Consider the following 17,866-nt stretch of genomic DNA (forward strand, 5'->3'; position numbering starts at 1 on the left):
TTTTTTTTTTTTTTTTTGCTCCATTTTTTTTTAGATACTGAGAGTTACCAGTATCTAATTTTGCCTCCATGCTGCAGCATGGAGAACCCATTCACATGCACCTATGCATTTTGTGGCACCTCAAAAGCCTTTGAGGTGCTGCAGAGCACATGCACACGTTTGTCTGGACGCCCACTGAAGCCAAGCTTTTACTCTAGTAATTAAACATATGTACCAGTATTTTATCATTCCTGGGTTCTGGCTGAAACTAGAAGTGTCAAAAGGCTGCTTTTTTCTCTTTTAAAGTCCCGTAGCCAAAAGAGAAAGCAGAAATGTTAAGCTTAATGGGAAACCTTGTTCTCATTAGAGATTTCCATTCTATTTAGCAGACTAGAAACCTGGAAAATGAGAGACATCTTCAAATTAATTAATGTGTTTCTGAATTTAATTCATTTGTTTAAAGTTTGTTTCACTAATTTTGACAGTAATGTGTGTGTGGGGGGTGGGGGAAATCCCAACTGGCCTGTAATATCTCCAATATTAGCTTAGTCCAATTTGACATTGGAAATGATGCTCTAGAAAGTGAGTGCCTCTAGACATATGTAAAGCTTCACTCTGTTTAAGAAAATAAGACTAAAAGTAGGCAAGGTTATGTATTATGAGCAAGCTTAATGTATCTCAGATGATGTTAAAAGAGACCACAACACCTTTCAGATGTTTCAGATGCAAGAACTATTCACTGCCCAGACAGGCTTTTTCTTAATATAATTTATTTGTTTAATGGACCAGGGTACTGTTGTCATATCAAAAGGAAGTAGGAGACTGTATATCACAAAGTTAGATAGGAAAGGAAAAGGCAAGGAACAAATATAAAGCACACGAGTGAAGTCATGGGCTGCAGATGTTACAGTAATATCTCATTTGTGTCTTTGTTTGTATATTTTTAATGTATTGACTAGGTTTTTTTTCAAAGGGAATTAACTAAACAAATAGATTTTTAGAAAAGGGAAAAGGAAAAGGGAAGCATGGAAGAGGTAGTGAGACTGATGTGAAGAAACCATGAACAATGAATAAGCAGAGGAGAAGAAACATCTAGAGCAGAAAATATAGAAAGCAGTTGGATGCTGAAGACATCATTGGCATATAACAGTCTGTGCCACGGCTGCTTGCCTTACACCTGAAGGCTGAGTCACAGTGCTGCTGTTAAGTGGAATTTATTAATGATATGCAAGATAAATCATTCATGCAAACATATGATGCACCTTGACTGTGTAACACAACATCTCCAAAAGTCAAGCAGCTTATTTGTCAGTTGTTTTAAAATAAATTCAACCATTACTGTGCTTGATTTTAGCATGTCATATTGAGCTGGCCTATGGTAAAAGATATAAATTCAATATGAATTTGCAACAGCCAGGAGTGGCATTTCAAGATGACGTGCATTATCATAATTGTATCTTTAGAAAATACTATCAGAGATGAGTCATATTGCCTTGAACAATGAATTAGAAACTAAAACCTTACAAATTGAGTATGAAAATTGCTAACGTAAAAGAACTGCAAATTACTTTATAGCAAATTATAGTTGGTAGATGAGGAAAACAGAATAATGTGTATCTAAACAGAAATAAAAAGACACAAATAAGAATATTTTTTCTTCCCAATTTTGATTCATAATATGATTCTAACTTGGCTGTACCTTCTGGGTGTAATTTGTACTATGTAAATATATGTTATATTTTAACGATTCCTAAGTTTCTGTGTCAAAGACCCTAACACAGCAAATCATTCAATGAGACTAGGTACATGTATAGAATATATATACATGTGAACAATTCAGGATATGGCCCCATGTGTATAAAGATGAAGTATTAATAGAAAACATTATTTGTTTTAAAAATATTTGAAAAAAACACAGTTACATTTAAGAGACATTAGGGGGATTTTTCTTGTATTGGTTTTGTTTCGATTTTTAGAAAAGAAACAACACAGAGACCAACATTATTCTTAGTTTTAAATTTCATTGGAAGCCTGCTTTTTTATTTGTTTGGTTGAGCAATGGTAATTTCTATTAAAGAAAACTAGCCAAACAGTGTCCCTGCATGGATAATCTCCTGGTTCCATCTGGGTTAGTTTGCAGGATCAGGGCATAAAATATTTTAGTCCTAATGTTTGGTGATAAAAATTCCAATTTCAAATATTTTAGTGAAGGAAAAAGAAGATGCACATGCTGATCCAGAAATTCAGCCTATGAAGGAAGATGATGGAACATTTGGTGAATACAGGTGAGCAACTGATACATACTTTTCCTACTTGTCCCTTCTTATTTAGGAGTATTATATAATTTTTTAATATGGAACTCATTTTATGAATTTGAAATCACTACTCTGTCATGGGGAAAGTGTCTTTGTAGTTAATGTTTTACAGAATTAGGGGTAGCTCTAATTAAACTGTTAGAAGAAATTTTAAATACCATGGAACATGAACTGAAGAATTTCAGTATTGTTAGCATGTATTCCAGAGATGTAAAATTTGAATCCAGATTCAAATTCTGATCTCCCAGGGCTAAGGATATTACATACAGATTTTAGTCTCAGGGCCAGCTTTCATTTTCTCAAACATCAGATACGTGAAAAATGATAGCATTTTTGCCATATCTATTAATCCTTCAAGACCTGTGTAACACACAGAGAAATACTTTGACTCAGAAACAAGGGAGGGAGATAGCTGTGTTAGCCTGAAGTCAGATGGAAGGCAGGGTAGAGATATACCGTCTAGACTGTCAGAAGTGCATTCACTTCTATGAACCCAAAGCTTATTATAAGGTGCCCTCTGTTAGAATTGGAAATGTGCTTCTCAGATAAACAAAACAAATACTATCTTGTTTCATTCACTGGAAAGCAGGTTCTCAAAACAAATGGCTGCCCATACCAAAATCCAGTGCATTAATACGCAACTCCTCCCTTAACGTCATAGTTACATTCTTGAAAAATGCAACTTTAAGTGAAACGCTGTTAAGCAAATCCAATTACATCACAGTAGTTACCTGCTATCAGGCAGTGGCTAAACAACGTTATAACTGAACATTGCACAACTTTAAACAAGTATGTTCTCTAATAGATCGGTGACATAATAACAAAACAATGTTAATTGGGGCGATGTTAAGTGAGGAGTACCTGTAGTTAAAAGAAAGACGTGAAGGAATATAATGAAATTAAAAACGCTCCTTTAGGAAGTTCAGTGCATAAGACAGTGGGCTGCATCAAAGCACAAGCTGTATTTTTTTTTAGTGTCTCCTAAAGCTACTTCTTTATTGTAAAATTATTTAGCTGAATCTTCTTGCAACACAAAAAACATTCATTAGACAAGTCCATTTAGAATAATTAAGAGTGGTGTAGCAGAATTTTGTAAAGTGTATTTTGATTTCATATTAAAATAGATTTGTTTTAGCTTGTGTGTGTGTGGTAATATGCTCATTATATTCTATTCCCATGTTAATTGCTGCTTAAAAAGCATTTTATTTTCTGTATGTAACCCGTTCTAGTGCATGAAAATCTGTTTGTTTGAATAGTGTTCACTGTATTGCTGGGCTCTTTTTGCATCAATGGAACATACATTTTATCTATCTGAAACAAGCTATTTTTTACAATTCTGCATGCCAAAGAGCAGTTTGCTTATTTCTGTGGATTTTACCAGTTTCCAATCTCTTATATTCATCAGTTCAGCACAAAAAAACCTTTTTAAATGTGTTTGCTTTTAATTTTAAATGCACATATTTAATTTAGTTGAACTCCACTTATAAAAGTGAGAGACTGAAAGCATTGGCTGGAAACAGGTACAATGAAAACAGAGTAGTGTACCACTTCCCTAGATAGCCTAGCCACTGTGCCTTAATTCTGATATGCACCTCTGCTTTGTATGCTTGGACCTCTATTTTATAGCAAAAACTGACGTTCATGCAGAACTGTGCCAAGATATGTGATTTGGACAGTGGTTAAATCTGGGAAAAGACCACTCAATCTGTGTGACTTGTACTGAAATGTACGTCTCCATATTTAAATGGCTTGTGCATTAAATTACAGAACCATCAAGTGCTTTGTTATTAAGTTGTTCATAATGCATATATTGTCAACCCTTTGTGTGGTGATTATACAGAATTATGTGGAGAACTTCCAGAGCTGTTCACAGGGAGTTGTGCAGTTAATTTACCATGCCGAAAACTCCTTTCGAAAATGTATTTGTGTGCCGTTAGCCTATGATGGGCTTTCCTCTTTTTCTTTAGAGACAGGGCAGCTACAGCAACCAGTCAGATTGCAGAAGATGTTTTGGCACCCTCTTGCAGCTCAGCATCACTGCAGCCAATCAGTTCCCAGTTTCAGGCCACCTCACACAGCACTGTTGGTGATGCAGTGCTTCTTTGAGGAAAAATGGTGTAGGTTTTTCCTTAAAAAAAATTTCTAAGAATTTCGAGTATTTTGAACTTTTTTCATCACTTCAGGTCCATGTCTACGTGGACAATAAAGAAAAAGGAGAAAGAAAGGAAAAGAAATGATAGCTGTACCATCAAATCTTCTGAAGCAGACCCTGGCTTTGCCAAAGCAGCGTCTGTGAAATCTGAGCGATCCAACTTGTCCAGAAGGTCAGGAGATCATTCCTCCAGGACCAGATCAGAGGCCTCCTTCTCCAGGAGAAGGGCTAGGCAGTCTTCAGAACTCTCAAGGGTTAGTTCCATGTACACTTCCCTCTCCTGCAAGAAAAAGAAATCAGACAAATGGAAATCCAGGGATGACTCTAGACATCATGCTTCTCAGCAACAGATAATGGAGTCAGAAGAGGGCTCAGATACTCAGGCAGGACAGCATTCTCCCTTCCATCAACAGTCCAACCAGGCCCAAGATCAGGGGTCCCTGGCAGGACAACCTTCCTCAGTCCAGCGATGGTTTAGCCAAACTCCAGACTACAGCTCAGACACAGAAGATAACCAATGTTCCCATCACAGGAAGGTAAGACCTTCACATTTCTCTGAATCTGACAAAAATTCACTAATGAGAGCTATAATACTGCCTGAGATTACTACCATTTTAAAGGATGCCCTGACTGTGGCCAGGCACAGAATGACCTCTTCTGCTCAGGCTGGACCTTTTCCAGTAAAGAATTCCAAAGCCACACACACAGCAGTTTCTCTGGTTCTTCCTGAAACATCTGAGGACCAATCTAGGATCTTAGCGTGTGAAGGTGTGGACAGTTTAAAGGAGCTAGAGGTTTCTGATCTGGAGAAGTCTGAGGTTGACTGGGCATTTGAAGATGAATCACCCACTGAGGATGAGGGAGTCTCCCCTGAATTCTCTGTGGAGGAACAGGAGGACTCGGAGCCCACACGTAAATTTAACATGGAAAATCAGAATGATTTATTTAAGCAAATTAAGAGAGTGCTGAGGCTAACCCCCCCAAAATCTGAACAGCATTCAGAAGAACCACCTATCCTCTCTGAAGAGGACAGGGCCCTTCCCGTCCACGCAGCAGTGGAGAAGCTGGTCTGTAGAACTTGGAATAATCCTGAGTCAATACATGAGGCCCCAACAGTTCTGCGTAAACTCTACCCTCTTCCAGCGGATAAAGCTTCCTTATGGGGGACTTTACCCAAAATAGACACTGCAGTGATCATTGGTGATGCCAAATCCTCTCTACCTGCTCACTTGGCTACCAGCCCTAATGATCCTATTGATAAAAAGGTTGAGTCAGCAATTAAGAAATCTTTCAAGTTAGCTGCAGCCCAACTTGGAGTGTCTATCTATTCTATCCATGCTTCCAGAGCCTTACTAATCTGGCTGGAAAAAGAACTGTCCAGGAGCAAATCCAGAGCCCAGCAGAGAACACACAGTCTCTGTAGAATTGCTGCTAGTTTCATCCATGATGCAGCTGAGGATTCTCTCAGGCTTACAGTTAAAAATATGGCGTGCCTCACAGTAGCCAGGAGGGCCATCTGGCTACGCCCCTGGTCCTCGGAATTAGAACTAGTGTGCCAACTGTTGTCTTTGCCATACAAAGGAGGCATGTTATTTGGTGATCCCTTAGTCCAGGCTCTTAAGAGTTACTCGGAGCAAAAGCATTTTCTGCATTGTCAGAAAAAGAAAAGATCCTGTGCAAGCTCTTCATTTTTCTATTCTCGCAAATGCCAGACTAGCTGCCGCTCCCCTCCAAAATATAAAGGGGGAAAAGGAATTTACTGGGGCTCTCAATCCTTTCCTGCAAACTACATAAGGGAGTCACATTTTCAAAGAAACAACAGATCCACCAGGAGGAATTTTCTGACTGTATAATGCTGTTTCTCAGTCTTTCAGGAACTAGCATGGATGGAATTCTTTTAAATGCTCATCACATGGACTCTGATACTAATGGCTGCATATATCATTTAATAGTCTGACTAGGTTTGAGGCCAGAATCTGTAGAAAAATTTTTTGTTCTTACTGAATTTCTTCTCCAGAGGAAAAAGCAGAAAACATCATCAACTCTGTCTTAGTTTTTATGAATTAAGGCTGTGATATTAAGCCTTAGTGAAGAAAGGAATCTAGGTGACTACTCCCCAGAATTAATTCTGAATTTCAGATGGTCCAGTTGGTTTGTAAAAAAGAAAAAAAAATAATGTTGAATCGTTCCTAACTGTCATCAGGTAGTATACACAGTAGATTCATAGGATCCTTATTTATGTACATTATACTTGTATCTCAGTACTTAGATTTTCATTCAACAGCATTTTCAGTATCATCCACTTCCACTGTTTCAGATTCTGTCATGTTATTATCCAAGGTCATGGTGGAAGTGATTTTAAGAAAGTATAATCTTGTAGTTAGAGAACAGGCAGTCTCAAACAAGGTACAAATAATTCTTTTATCAGTTAATAGCTTCAGGGAAGTCACAGACATCAACTTTAAGAGGTTTAGGTGTCACATTCATGTTCTAGACTTCTTAGAACCTACCATAGATGTAGTCTTAGACTTGATTCAGTTAAGTACTCATCAGTTGTCACTTCCCCATCTGAGGGTACAGACTCTGTACAGCCTTTATGAACTGGTTTAGCCTAGTAGTTTGTCAAACTATTCCTTTGCCCAAATCAGGAAGGCAATGGTACGTAGTGACTAGAGATGCAAGCATACCTTGACTGTCACATAGGCTAGGGACAGACATTACATAAACCAGTTTAAGTGATCAGAAACTGGTTTAAACCCATAACAGAACAGATGTTTAGTGCACGTAAACCAGTTTAAAAATGGCTGAAACCAGTTTGAGAGAAACCTGGTTGAATGTAGTATCAGACTTAACTGATTTGGCTCAAACTGGTTTATGCAATGTCTGTACCAAAGCCCTTCCTGGTTTAACTTAAACCAGACTCCCCCCAGCATCCCAGGTGCTTTGCAGCACTGGACAGGGCTCGCTGCTCCAGCCAGCAGGGCTAGCCCTGCCCCTCTGCTCCCTAGGTGGATCTCTGGCAGAGATGGCAGGCACAGCAGTGTCTGCCCAGCTTCCCCTTGCACCCCCATCTCCCCATCACCACTTGCTGCTCAAACAGAGAATTGCCCCCTCCCCTTTCCTACAGCCCGGACTGTAGCCAGCATGGAGCATGGAGCAGTATGCTAGCTAATACTGAGAGGTGTCTGTGTAAGGCAGACAAGACAAAGGCAGACAGAACAGTGTCCACTTAGGGCTATTTTGGAGCTAATCAGCAGGTAGCTGGTAATGTGCCTCTGTTCCTTCCTGCGGGAAAAGTTGTTTAAGAAGAGTTTGAACTAATGAGAGAGGCTTTTGTTTTCTTGATGGGCTGATCAATGTTCTGTTATCCACTCCCTGCTGGACTGGTCAGGAGCAGTGAGTTGTGTGTGTGGGGGGTGGGGCTCCCTCCCCAATCAGAGAGTTCTGCTGGGGCCTGGCCAGGCCTCCCCCTCAGCTTAGCATTATGGAAGGGAAGGGAGGGCTGCTCTAGCACCCCCCAGCTTCTAGCCTAAGCCACTGCAGGCATGTGCCTGCATTTTTCTGAGTCCAGAAGGGAAGTCTGTACAGTTGCAGACTGGTTCAGCCTAGCCAGGTTAGACTAACCTGAAAAGATTGAATCAATTCTGGCTCAGGCTTTTTGAATATCTGTCCCTAGGCACAATAAAAGGGAAACTGATGAGTTCCTCCAAAAAGTCTATTTTACTTTAATTGGCTGGTCTTAGAAGAAGACTAGACCATTAAGCTATGGATAGACATCTTAACAAAGATATGTACAGCTGACCAGGAAATACCTGAAATAAATGGCTCTTAGACAAATCTAAATTCAGAAACAATACAAGAAGCCTCTCATCTCAGTACAAAAGTACTGAAATTTTTCTGCTATATTCACTAGACAAGAAGGGCCAAACTTCTCTCCAAGGTAGAATATCCAATAATCAAAAGGAATTTTGTGTATTTGCAGACATGCTGATTCACAGTTGGGAGAAGTTATTTGTTACTCAGGACAAAATAACATTTGCGAGATTCCTCAGACAGTTTTTCAAATCTTTCTGTTCCTTGAAAGAAGAGATTTCTCCATGCATTTTCCCCAAATTCCAGTTCTATAAAAGGTCCTCAGGAATATCAGGCAAAATAAGATAATGTAAAACTAATAATGCCAGTCCAGTCATGACAACATTATTTTTCAGAGAAATATCCTTTTGTTGCCTTTTCCTCAGCATCTTGACCCATTAAGGGTATTCTTCCCAGAATTCATGACTGGAGACTTTCTGGAAATGGTTCAGTCCATGAGCATAGGGATTATTAGATAATATTTGCAATTTTCTTTTACTCTGGAGATTAGTCAATATAAAATTTACAATCTCCATTTCTTCTGTATTATAAGAAGATATGTATTTTTTTTATTTTCATTTTTTTCCAGAGGATCCTTGATAGGTTAGGTGATAGTATCAGTAATTTCCAGTGAGATCTTATATCTGAATTAGTTTTCGCAGTGGCCCGGTTTTGTTCTCATTGACATCCATGCTTCTTTGAAGGAGTCTTAATTTGTCCCTTAAACATCTGTGTCACCTCTGTTTAGAATCACTGCATTCGATTTCTCTGTTAGACATCTTTTTACTTTTCTAGTACCTGGAAGAGTCAGCGAGTTAGAAAGTGTCTCATTTAAACTACTCTGATTTTTTTGCCACAAGATCAAACTAAGAGTGTCTACTTGCCTGGTATCAGATCCTTCATCCTGTTTTCATTTTGAACAAAAATTTAATGTTCCATTTTTTCCTGCTCCTGCCTGAACTAAAGGAAAAGCTCTGGAATTGTTGAAATGCCAAGAAAACCATATGGACAAAATCCAAGACAGAACTTCATTGAGATCTATAATTTTATTTAGTTGATTTAAAAGATAGTAAAATCTCTAAGATCTGCCCCACCTTATGAATTGTTTTATACACTTAAAATATATGGGGAAAAGTTTCTTATTCTTTCAACATCAAGCCAACTTGACAAGAGATCATGAGCAGAATGCTGTGAAGGAAAAATTGCAAGTAATTTTTTTCTAAGATACTTATAGCCAGTTATTATCCAGTCATTCCTGGATGTTAAACTGAGTGTACAATAAAAGGAATTTGTTCTGTACAAATTTCATTTTCTGTGTCCTAAGTCCAATAGCCTGGGCGCTCTTACCCATCCAGTCTTATCAGTGGTACTGCAAGCAGTAATCATATTAGCAAAAGAAGTTGCATGTTACCAGCTAGATGTTACTAACAATATTTTGAGTTATTTTGCATGGCCATAACTATGGAAGAACCTTCTGGGAACTAATTGGCTAGTGAGCTGAATAGAGAATACAAAAATGTCTTCTGCATTCTGACTGGTTGCTGCATGTACCCATCTCTGAAGAGGAATAAGTGGCATATAGACAGAGACAAGGAGATTTGCAGGTAAAACAATCCTTGTTTTTTTAGCTGTGATGAACATGTGAAGCTTTTTTATGCATTCAGGATATGTACTCAGTTTTCTTCCACTGTTCTTACATTCACTGCAGTTATGTTGTTCATTGTCAAACAACCATAAGCTGCAAGTTTGCTATTTGTTTCTTGAAACCAAGAGGACAAAGAACAGGGTTTTGATATTTTGTAATAACAGTATTAATGACCGATATCATTTCATGCAAGATATTTAATTAGTATTAGTATTAGGCTTTCCTGAGAAACTGCCATCCCTAAACAGCTAGTAATTAAAATTTGGTTTTAGACTTAACAGCATAGCACCGTCATCTCAGTGCAAAATCCATCCATATTCACATCTGAAACTTTGTTCCTAGTAGTTACTGTCTCAATGTTATTTATGTTAATTCTACATGCTACATGTGCGAAATATTTCAAAATACTGGTTTTACAATTCAACTGTATTTTTTCCAATAAACTAATATTTTTTTAACAAAATATTGCACCAGGTAAGTATATGTCAGTGAACAAAACTACTGAATGAAACAAGGACTTGATCTGTTGTGGTTGTGTTTTGAAACAGTGTTATACATCTTTATCAGTATGAGCAAGCCTCATAGATACTGTGTCAGAATTTCTGTCTTTAATGGTATTCTTTGCAGTAAGTTATTAAATAATCTAAAGCCAATATTCTACAGCTTGTTGGGCTTCAGCATTTATAATAAAGCAATTGCACTGTTTTCCACAATATGCTTCTTGGCAACACATTGAAAACTCATTCATTTTCCAGAGTACCAAGGTCCTTTCTCTGTTTTGCACCCCCAGGGATACAGAAGTACTGCACAAAATATCTGTGTCCTCATTCTCCATCTACTCCTTCATTCCACTCTTTTCCCTCCTTAATTTCTTTCTTATTTTTCACTTTCTCTCCCTTCCTCCAAAATGTTGTATTTATTCACCTAAGCATGAATTCATCATCATAATTTAGGTTGATTACAAAAATACATTGTTTATGCTTTCCCTTCCCAAACGTGGAGTGGAAAGTACCCTGGGTAACCCAACTTCTTTTATCACTGTCAGACCATTGGGAGAACTTTCTGTACTTTTATGGTGCAAAAAGGGAGGGAATCCCCTTGCCCAGATTTGATTTTTGCATATGCTGTAACTGTGCACTCACGCCAGCATCCACCTCCATGCAGGTACACTCTTGTGTCAATCTGCAGTTGTGTTTGTTTGTTTTTTAATTATACAGACAGTAGAATCTGCATCCTTACTAGCATATAGAAAAATCACAGACACAATGCAACCAACTGTGTAAGTATTCTTTCATTATTTAGATAATAAATACCTTTTTGTTAAAAAAAATAAAAACAAAAGATAATATGGGTACAATTATATAAATATATGTTCCTTTTTCTAAATTATAAGTAAAATCCTTCTTTAAATTGGAATGAGATCAGTAATTGTATGACATGCAGATATTCCTAATACAGTAATAAAATAGATCTTATTTACTGCATGTTCCAAAGTAATGAACTGCTGTTTATATAGTTACATTTTGAATAATACATACAGAATTTCTTCATTTAAATCCAAATATTTTGTGATCATGGAATCTTAATTAAAAAGTGCTCTAGTGGGCTATGAAATATTAGGTAGTTCCCTTAGCATTTCCTTTGCTTCATTCTGGACTGGACAGTGTAAAATTCTGAGATCCCACCAGTATTACTCATTATCAGGTGTCATCCCACAGTGTATAAATATAAGGCAACCAAATAATTAAGTCTCTGAGAAATATTTAAGCTCCCAGTAACATAGCTCACAAAATATTTGGATCTGTAGATTGGGTGATATTCTTGGTAGGAGTTTACTGTTTCAGGGTAAGAATTAAAATAATCTTACTCTGTACAGGGCAAAACTTTCAAATGATTTCTGTTCTCTTTTCTTGAAAAGAAAATTGTCATTATTTCACCATTGTTAGGTTGGAGAGGGTCCTGTGTCTTGGTGTATTTAATGTTATCTTTAATGTTTCACTGTGTAAAACATAACCCGGGTACAATATGACAGCATTTTAAAGCATTTGTTACATGAAATATTGAAAATATTGCAGCTGACACAATGATATAAATGTTAGCCAAGATTTTCAAAACTGGGTGCTGAAAGTTACGGCACATATTCAGCATGTTCCAAAAATCAGGACCCAATAAAGAAACTATAGGTGGCTGTCCAATAATTGAGGGATTCAGTATTAGTTATCATTCTTTTTATAAGTTAAGATATAATTATATGTTTAAGCCAAGTGCCTGAAATCAGTGGGGACTACTCAGTAAGGTGCCTAAGTTTCAGACACCCCATAGTTGTACAACTTGACAAGTATACTTCCTGGGACAATACTTTAATAAGACAACATTCCTAAAGAAATTATTCACCATATCTTATTGTTTCTTACTGTTAGACACCGTACTAAATACCCAGGCATAAATTTGTGCAAAGTATCCTTTACTGTGATGACTCAATAACAAGAAAAACAAATGACCAAGTATGCATACGTCATTGAGAACTTCAAAAAAGCATATAGCATTTTCTGATTGAGTACCCTGATTTTATAAATATTTCTGAAATATCTGTAGTGTTATAATGTGCACCATTGATTTTTATTTTTTTTAACCCTGGTAATTTGTAATTGTAAATGTGTTTTTTGTATCACATCATGTCAAAAGCTTAAATTAAATTCTGTTTTATTATACTCTGTATATGAATGTAACTGAACATAAGGAAACAGACTGATTATATATTTCTGAAGCAAACATCATTCTTCATGATCTCCCTTTGTTCTTGAACATTAAATGCTAAATGTGCAACCAAAAATTTGCAGGTTCTCATTTTGAATTTATGAAACATAAATTTAGAAATTCCTTGACCTGCTTGATACTAGTTCAGGTGCAGCATAGATGTAGATTACTTATGTGACTATACTTCTGTGATGTGTTCCTCTGACTCAGCTCTTATAGATCACTTGCAGCTTACCACGTTTCAAACTATTTCTGTTTTCCTTGTCACATGTCTTTGCAAGGAGTTATAGCATTATTTCTTTAAAATTAAAGCATTACCTGGAGATATGAGGTTGGATTTGCCTGACTTTGGATTTGTAACTTGTATTTCTATATATGCCTGGCATTTAGAAAATTTTGCAGTCATGTTGCATAATACTGCCCACAGTATTACTCAGAAGTAATGCATTTTCTCTTAACTGTCTTCACCTTGTACATTTATAATGATGTGAAAACAATGAACATAGCTACTTATTGTTAGTTGACAAGGACACACAAGTTTTAATAAAGTTAAATGTACCATTCCTTTCTCATCCTGATAAATAAAATTCCCCCTCCATAAACACACCTCTTCACAGAGAGACAAGAAACAACTCAGGATGTCGGTAGTGTCTCTAACATTAGGCATCTGTGTACTTCAATTACAATTCTGATTATGTGAGTAGGCCAACTCTTCACATTTTGGAATAAAACTCATGTAACTGTTAATCTATTATGTCACAATCAAAGCCAAGAAGGTGAAACTTGTGATTTGAACATCTGGGTAACCACCAAATAAGTAGGATATAGTTTTGCACCTCTTTTCTCATTCTGTGTATGTGTATAACAATGGATGTAACCATGATAACAAAGATCACGTATTAGATATAACAGATTTTCTTACAATCTAACCATTTGGGATGTTACAGAACTCAGAGGAGGTGAGAATGTAAAAAGTAGCTGTTTAATAGAAAAACGATTTAATGAATTTCTATTGATGGTAAAACTTTTTTCATTAGGATTTTAGTCAACAATGCAGAATCAATGTAACCACTCTTGTGCATGCTGTATAGCACATTCTTGGGTATTATAGTTATACAAAAATATTTCTTAAAACAAGAATAGAGAACAGACACTGGAAACAGCTGAAGCTGTGGCTCTTAAGCTTTGTTTATAGACATGGGAAATTTAAAAATGTGCAAATTGAGATTGATGGGAAAGCAAAGTATAATGCATCCCATGTTACTTGTTCAGTATCATAGCCCATGGGCCAGTGAAAGTTGGGGACCACTGCAGTAAATCATTTGCTAGCAGAAAGTGTGCGGCTGACTATATATCCAGTTTTAGCAAACCAGTCTATGATAATGTGGTACAGTGTTAGTTTTGTTTTTTTCTGATATTCTACATCAGTTTCCTTGTTTTTTCCCCATAACTCTGGAGTCCTTAAGTAAAAATCAACACATTTGCTGACCTTTTTTCTGTACTGTATATGAATATAGGTTCAAGTATTTCTCCTATATGTATACATCAGATACTGGCATCCAAATGTACAGTCAACATCTATAGTTAATGAGTGGGAAACCACAGACTGAAATCCTACTGAGGGCTGCTTCAAGGTCACCCCCAGTCAAGTTAGGAGAAAGGAAAGTCAAATGTAAACACATCATAGAAAAATCTATTGCACTAAGTGTAGACCTCACTATGTTACAAAGTCAAGGGTGGAACAGGGAGGCCAACCCAGTAATCTGTGAAAGCAAATTTGTATGTATTCATGCACATACTAGATGATATGAGCAAAGTATTTCTAAGCTCTCTAGCATGCTCTTAACTTCCCAGTGTTAGCAGATTAAGGTGAGCCATTTCTTTAACTGAGTATATTGAATGTTTTAGCAATTTTAAGCTTAAGCTCATATTTAAAAATACTGTTCACTATCAGGATATGGACTCTGCTTTTCTTCTTAGGCTATTTTCATTTGTTTCTTCTGCACCCTTTTAATGGAATATATAGGTCTCTTGAAAGGTAAGGTTGAAAATTGCAAGTCTGGCCTGCACAATATAACAAATGATTCAAAATGCAGCACTTACACATTTTTATTCTTTTTTACTAGTGAAAAGATCAGTCTGTTTCATTTAACTAAATTCATGCTTCATTCATGTTCAAGGAATAAAGAATTAAGAAGTTTAACAGACTAACTTCACAGCACACCATAAGCTTCTTTTGAAGAACAAAGAACCTGTTTTTATTTATAACTTTACAACCCCCCTTTTTAATGCTTGCACTTCTCTCTAAATTGTGTCCAAATTAGGAGCACAAAGCTTATCATGAAAAGCCATGCACGATGGGAAAAAAACACTCCCTCTACTGAAGACATCCTCTGTTTAAACCATTACTGCACCATATAGTCATGCCAGTTGCATCATATTAATTTGCACCTACAATTTGATTGGGTTTCCTAAGGGGATTGTAGGGCTGCATATATGTTTTTGAAAAATCTGCATGCATGGCTTGTTTTGCTTTTATAAAATATGTGTTTATTAATTATTTTCATTTCCCTTTTATTTTCAGTGATGCAGAGGACCATAAGCCTCTAAAAAAAGGAAGCCGGACACCTTCAGACAGGACTGTGAAAAAGGAAGACAGTGATGATAGTTTAGTTGACTATGGAGAAGGTGTAAATGGTCAGTTCAATGAAGATGGCTCATTTATTGGACAATACAGTGGTAAAAAAGAGAAAGAACCTGCAGAAGGAAATGAAAGTTCTGAGGCTCCTTCTCCTGTCAATGCCATGAATTCTTTTGTTTAATCAAAGAACTCAATTCCCTTACTACAATATCTTCCATTACATTTAAAGCACTCGTACGTCCTCCTCATACATGAACATGAAGGTAACAAAGCTCCTCACTACAAGACGTTTATGCTATGAGAACATGTAGGTCAATACAGTTGTCCAGTATAACAATATGCTAGTATGTATCAAAGTGCAAAACTCAAACTTTATTCAGACCGTGAGTATTTTTACTTTTTTAAAGGAATTGACACACACAAAAAGTAATATAACATCAACAGAATGTTCTTTCCTATTCAAATTACAGTATGATGCATGAAAAAATGCCACCCATTTCACAGATAAACCTGTGTATGCTATCAAAACATGGTTTGATACTTTGTTATGCAGTCCTCAGCTGAATCCCTGCATATAAATTCCGTTTTCATTGTCAGAGTGTTATAGTAGTATTATATAGAACTTCAATGTCTTTGTGGACATTGTTGTGAAATTGGTGACTTAATGTCTAGATATCATATGTCTTTTTCAAGACAGTTAGGAACAGTATGTACAGTATATAATTGCTAAATGATTTAAGTATGACACTTGCATTTGCTGATGCTTAATGAGACCCTGTTATCTGCTCTTTGCTCCTATTACTTTATAGCTTTTAATCTATCAAGTATTACAGCAGTACAGTGTTCTATTTTTACATCATATATATGTTGGATTGATTTTAGGGCATAAAACATTATGCATTGCAATGCATTTTGGAATTTGTACAGTCACTGAAGTGAAACTTTAAAATGAGAGAAAATATTCCAGAAACACAGGGCAAAATACATTCAGTGCCTTTATACAATATGCATTCCATAATGCACTGTACTACTAAAGAAGTTGGTGCAGTAAACTGTGATTAGTGAACTATCATTGCCAAACAAAGTAACTTGGTAAAAAGCAGAGATTTATGAAACTGTTGTGCTGAAAATGGAAGGTTTATTTTTTTTCTTATGACACAAATCACAGTATGATCTTATTGTTTTTTCTTTGAAGATAAAATAACAGCTTTGTAGACACTTAGAGCACAACATGCTTTCATGGCCTTACACAGTTTATACAGAAATGCTGAATTCAGATGCTTTACTAATGCAGCAATCCATGCGACTTTCTTATAAATTGTTAAAAAGTACCATGCCAGGAACAGCACATTCCTCTCCAACTCACTGCTTGACCAGTGTAACAGTTTGGAAATTATCTACAATGTGAAGCAATGTATGGATTACCACTCAGAACTACAGAATCAAGGAATCTGACAAGTGCTAACAAGGTTTAGTGGTAAAGGATTACAGCTATCAGTTACAAAAAATATTCTCTCTCACACTATATCAATCAAATGATTTACCTCCAAATATGAAATTTTATAACAACCTATGGTTGAAGGAATGCTCAGTTTCATTTGCCAATAAATTGGTTTTTCATAACTTGCATCAAGTTTAATTTTAAGTAAGCTTTTTATATGTAGATATTTTGTTGAATTTGTAAATACACTTAAAGTGTAGATGCTATATGCTTCTAGGTGTTACAAACAAATAAAACAAACAAAAAAAAAGCTTATGTTGTACTGTGTAAGAAGTACTGTAGCCAATGGAGTGCATGGTATTTTAAAGCATCTACTTTAATACATATATTTTTTGCTGTGAAAATGAAATAGTGAACTGTTCCACTTACTAACTGCAGATTTCTAGATAATACTTTCAGAGCTTGTGCCAGTGCATTACATTAAACCATAGTACACCTTGCAGCTTTTATGTATGTACTGTAGGTAAAGCACAATTGAGATAATCACAAATGGAAGTTGGCCATACAAGCACCACTAAACGTTCCACAGGTCCATTTTCCTAATACAAACACAAACAACAAAACAAAAAGAGCTCTACAACACTCTTTATAAAGCACAAAGAGAAAAGTTTCTTAATAATGTTTGCCAATTGGCATTGGTAACAGAGAAATATAATTTTACTCTTGAATTGTAGATGCTGAATTATCTGTGCATGTGAGGGTACACACACAGGCTTACTTCTGTAATAGTGCAACATATTTTGTATTAAAAATAAATGTGGTTTTAAAATTTCATTGATGTTTGTTCTGTTTACAATAGTACTTAAATTTAACCTGAATTGCCACACAATTAAGAATGTTCAAACTGAAAGACTGGGCATCTTCATGTCAGAATGAATGGCAAACTAGAGCATTGTCAATTTGTTCTTTATGTAACTAAAAAATGTGAATCAAGGACTGATCCAGTCTTACTGTAATCAATTTTTTTTACTGTTTTCTCTCTATGGATGCATTATTTAGTCAAAACTGAGGACGTGGTGCAAAA

At 36.3% G+C, this 17,866-nt stretch overlaps 1 protein-coding gene across 12 annotated transcripts in view; it reads left to right on the top strand.

Moving 5' to 3' along the window:
* NRCAM (neuronal cell adhesion molecule) overlaps window positions 1-17,616 on the top strand; it is a 204,782-nt gene extending 187,166 nt beyond the window's left edge. For 9 of the 12 annotated variants that reach the window (XM_019514574.1, XM_019514583.1, XM_019514577.1 and 6 more), the window contains 2 exons: window positions 2,186-2,264; window positions 15,285-17,616. In XM_019514574.1, the coding sequence (XP_019370119.1) occupies window positions 2,186-2,264; window positions 15,285-15,522 (317 nt within the window). In that variant the 3' untranslated portion in view covers window positions 15,523-17,616. Of the gene's footprint in view, window positions 1-2,185; window positions 2,265-11,160; window positions 11,223-14,726; window positions 14,739-15,284 lie in introns of all 12 variants that reach the window. The other 3 variants (XR_002096796.1, XR_002096795.1, XM_019514573.1) reach the window with 3 other exon arrangements.
* The last annotated feature ends 250 nt before the right edge of the window (window positions 17,617-17,866 follow it).

Source organism: Gavialis gangeticus, unplaced genomic scaffold, assembly GCF_001723915.1.
Source record: "Gavialis gangeticus isolate Ggan-Ray unplaced genomic scaffold, GavGan_comp1, whole genome shotgun sequence".
Classification (NCBI taxonomy): Eukaryota; Metazoa; Chordata; order Crocodylia; family Gavialidae; genus Gavialis; species Gavialis gangeticus.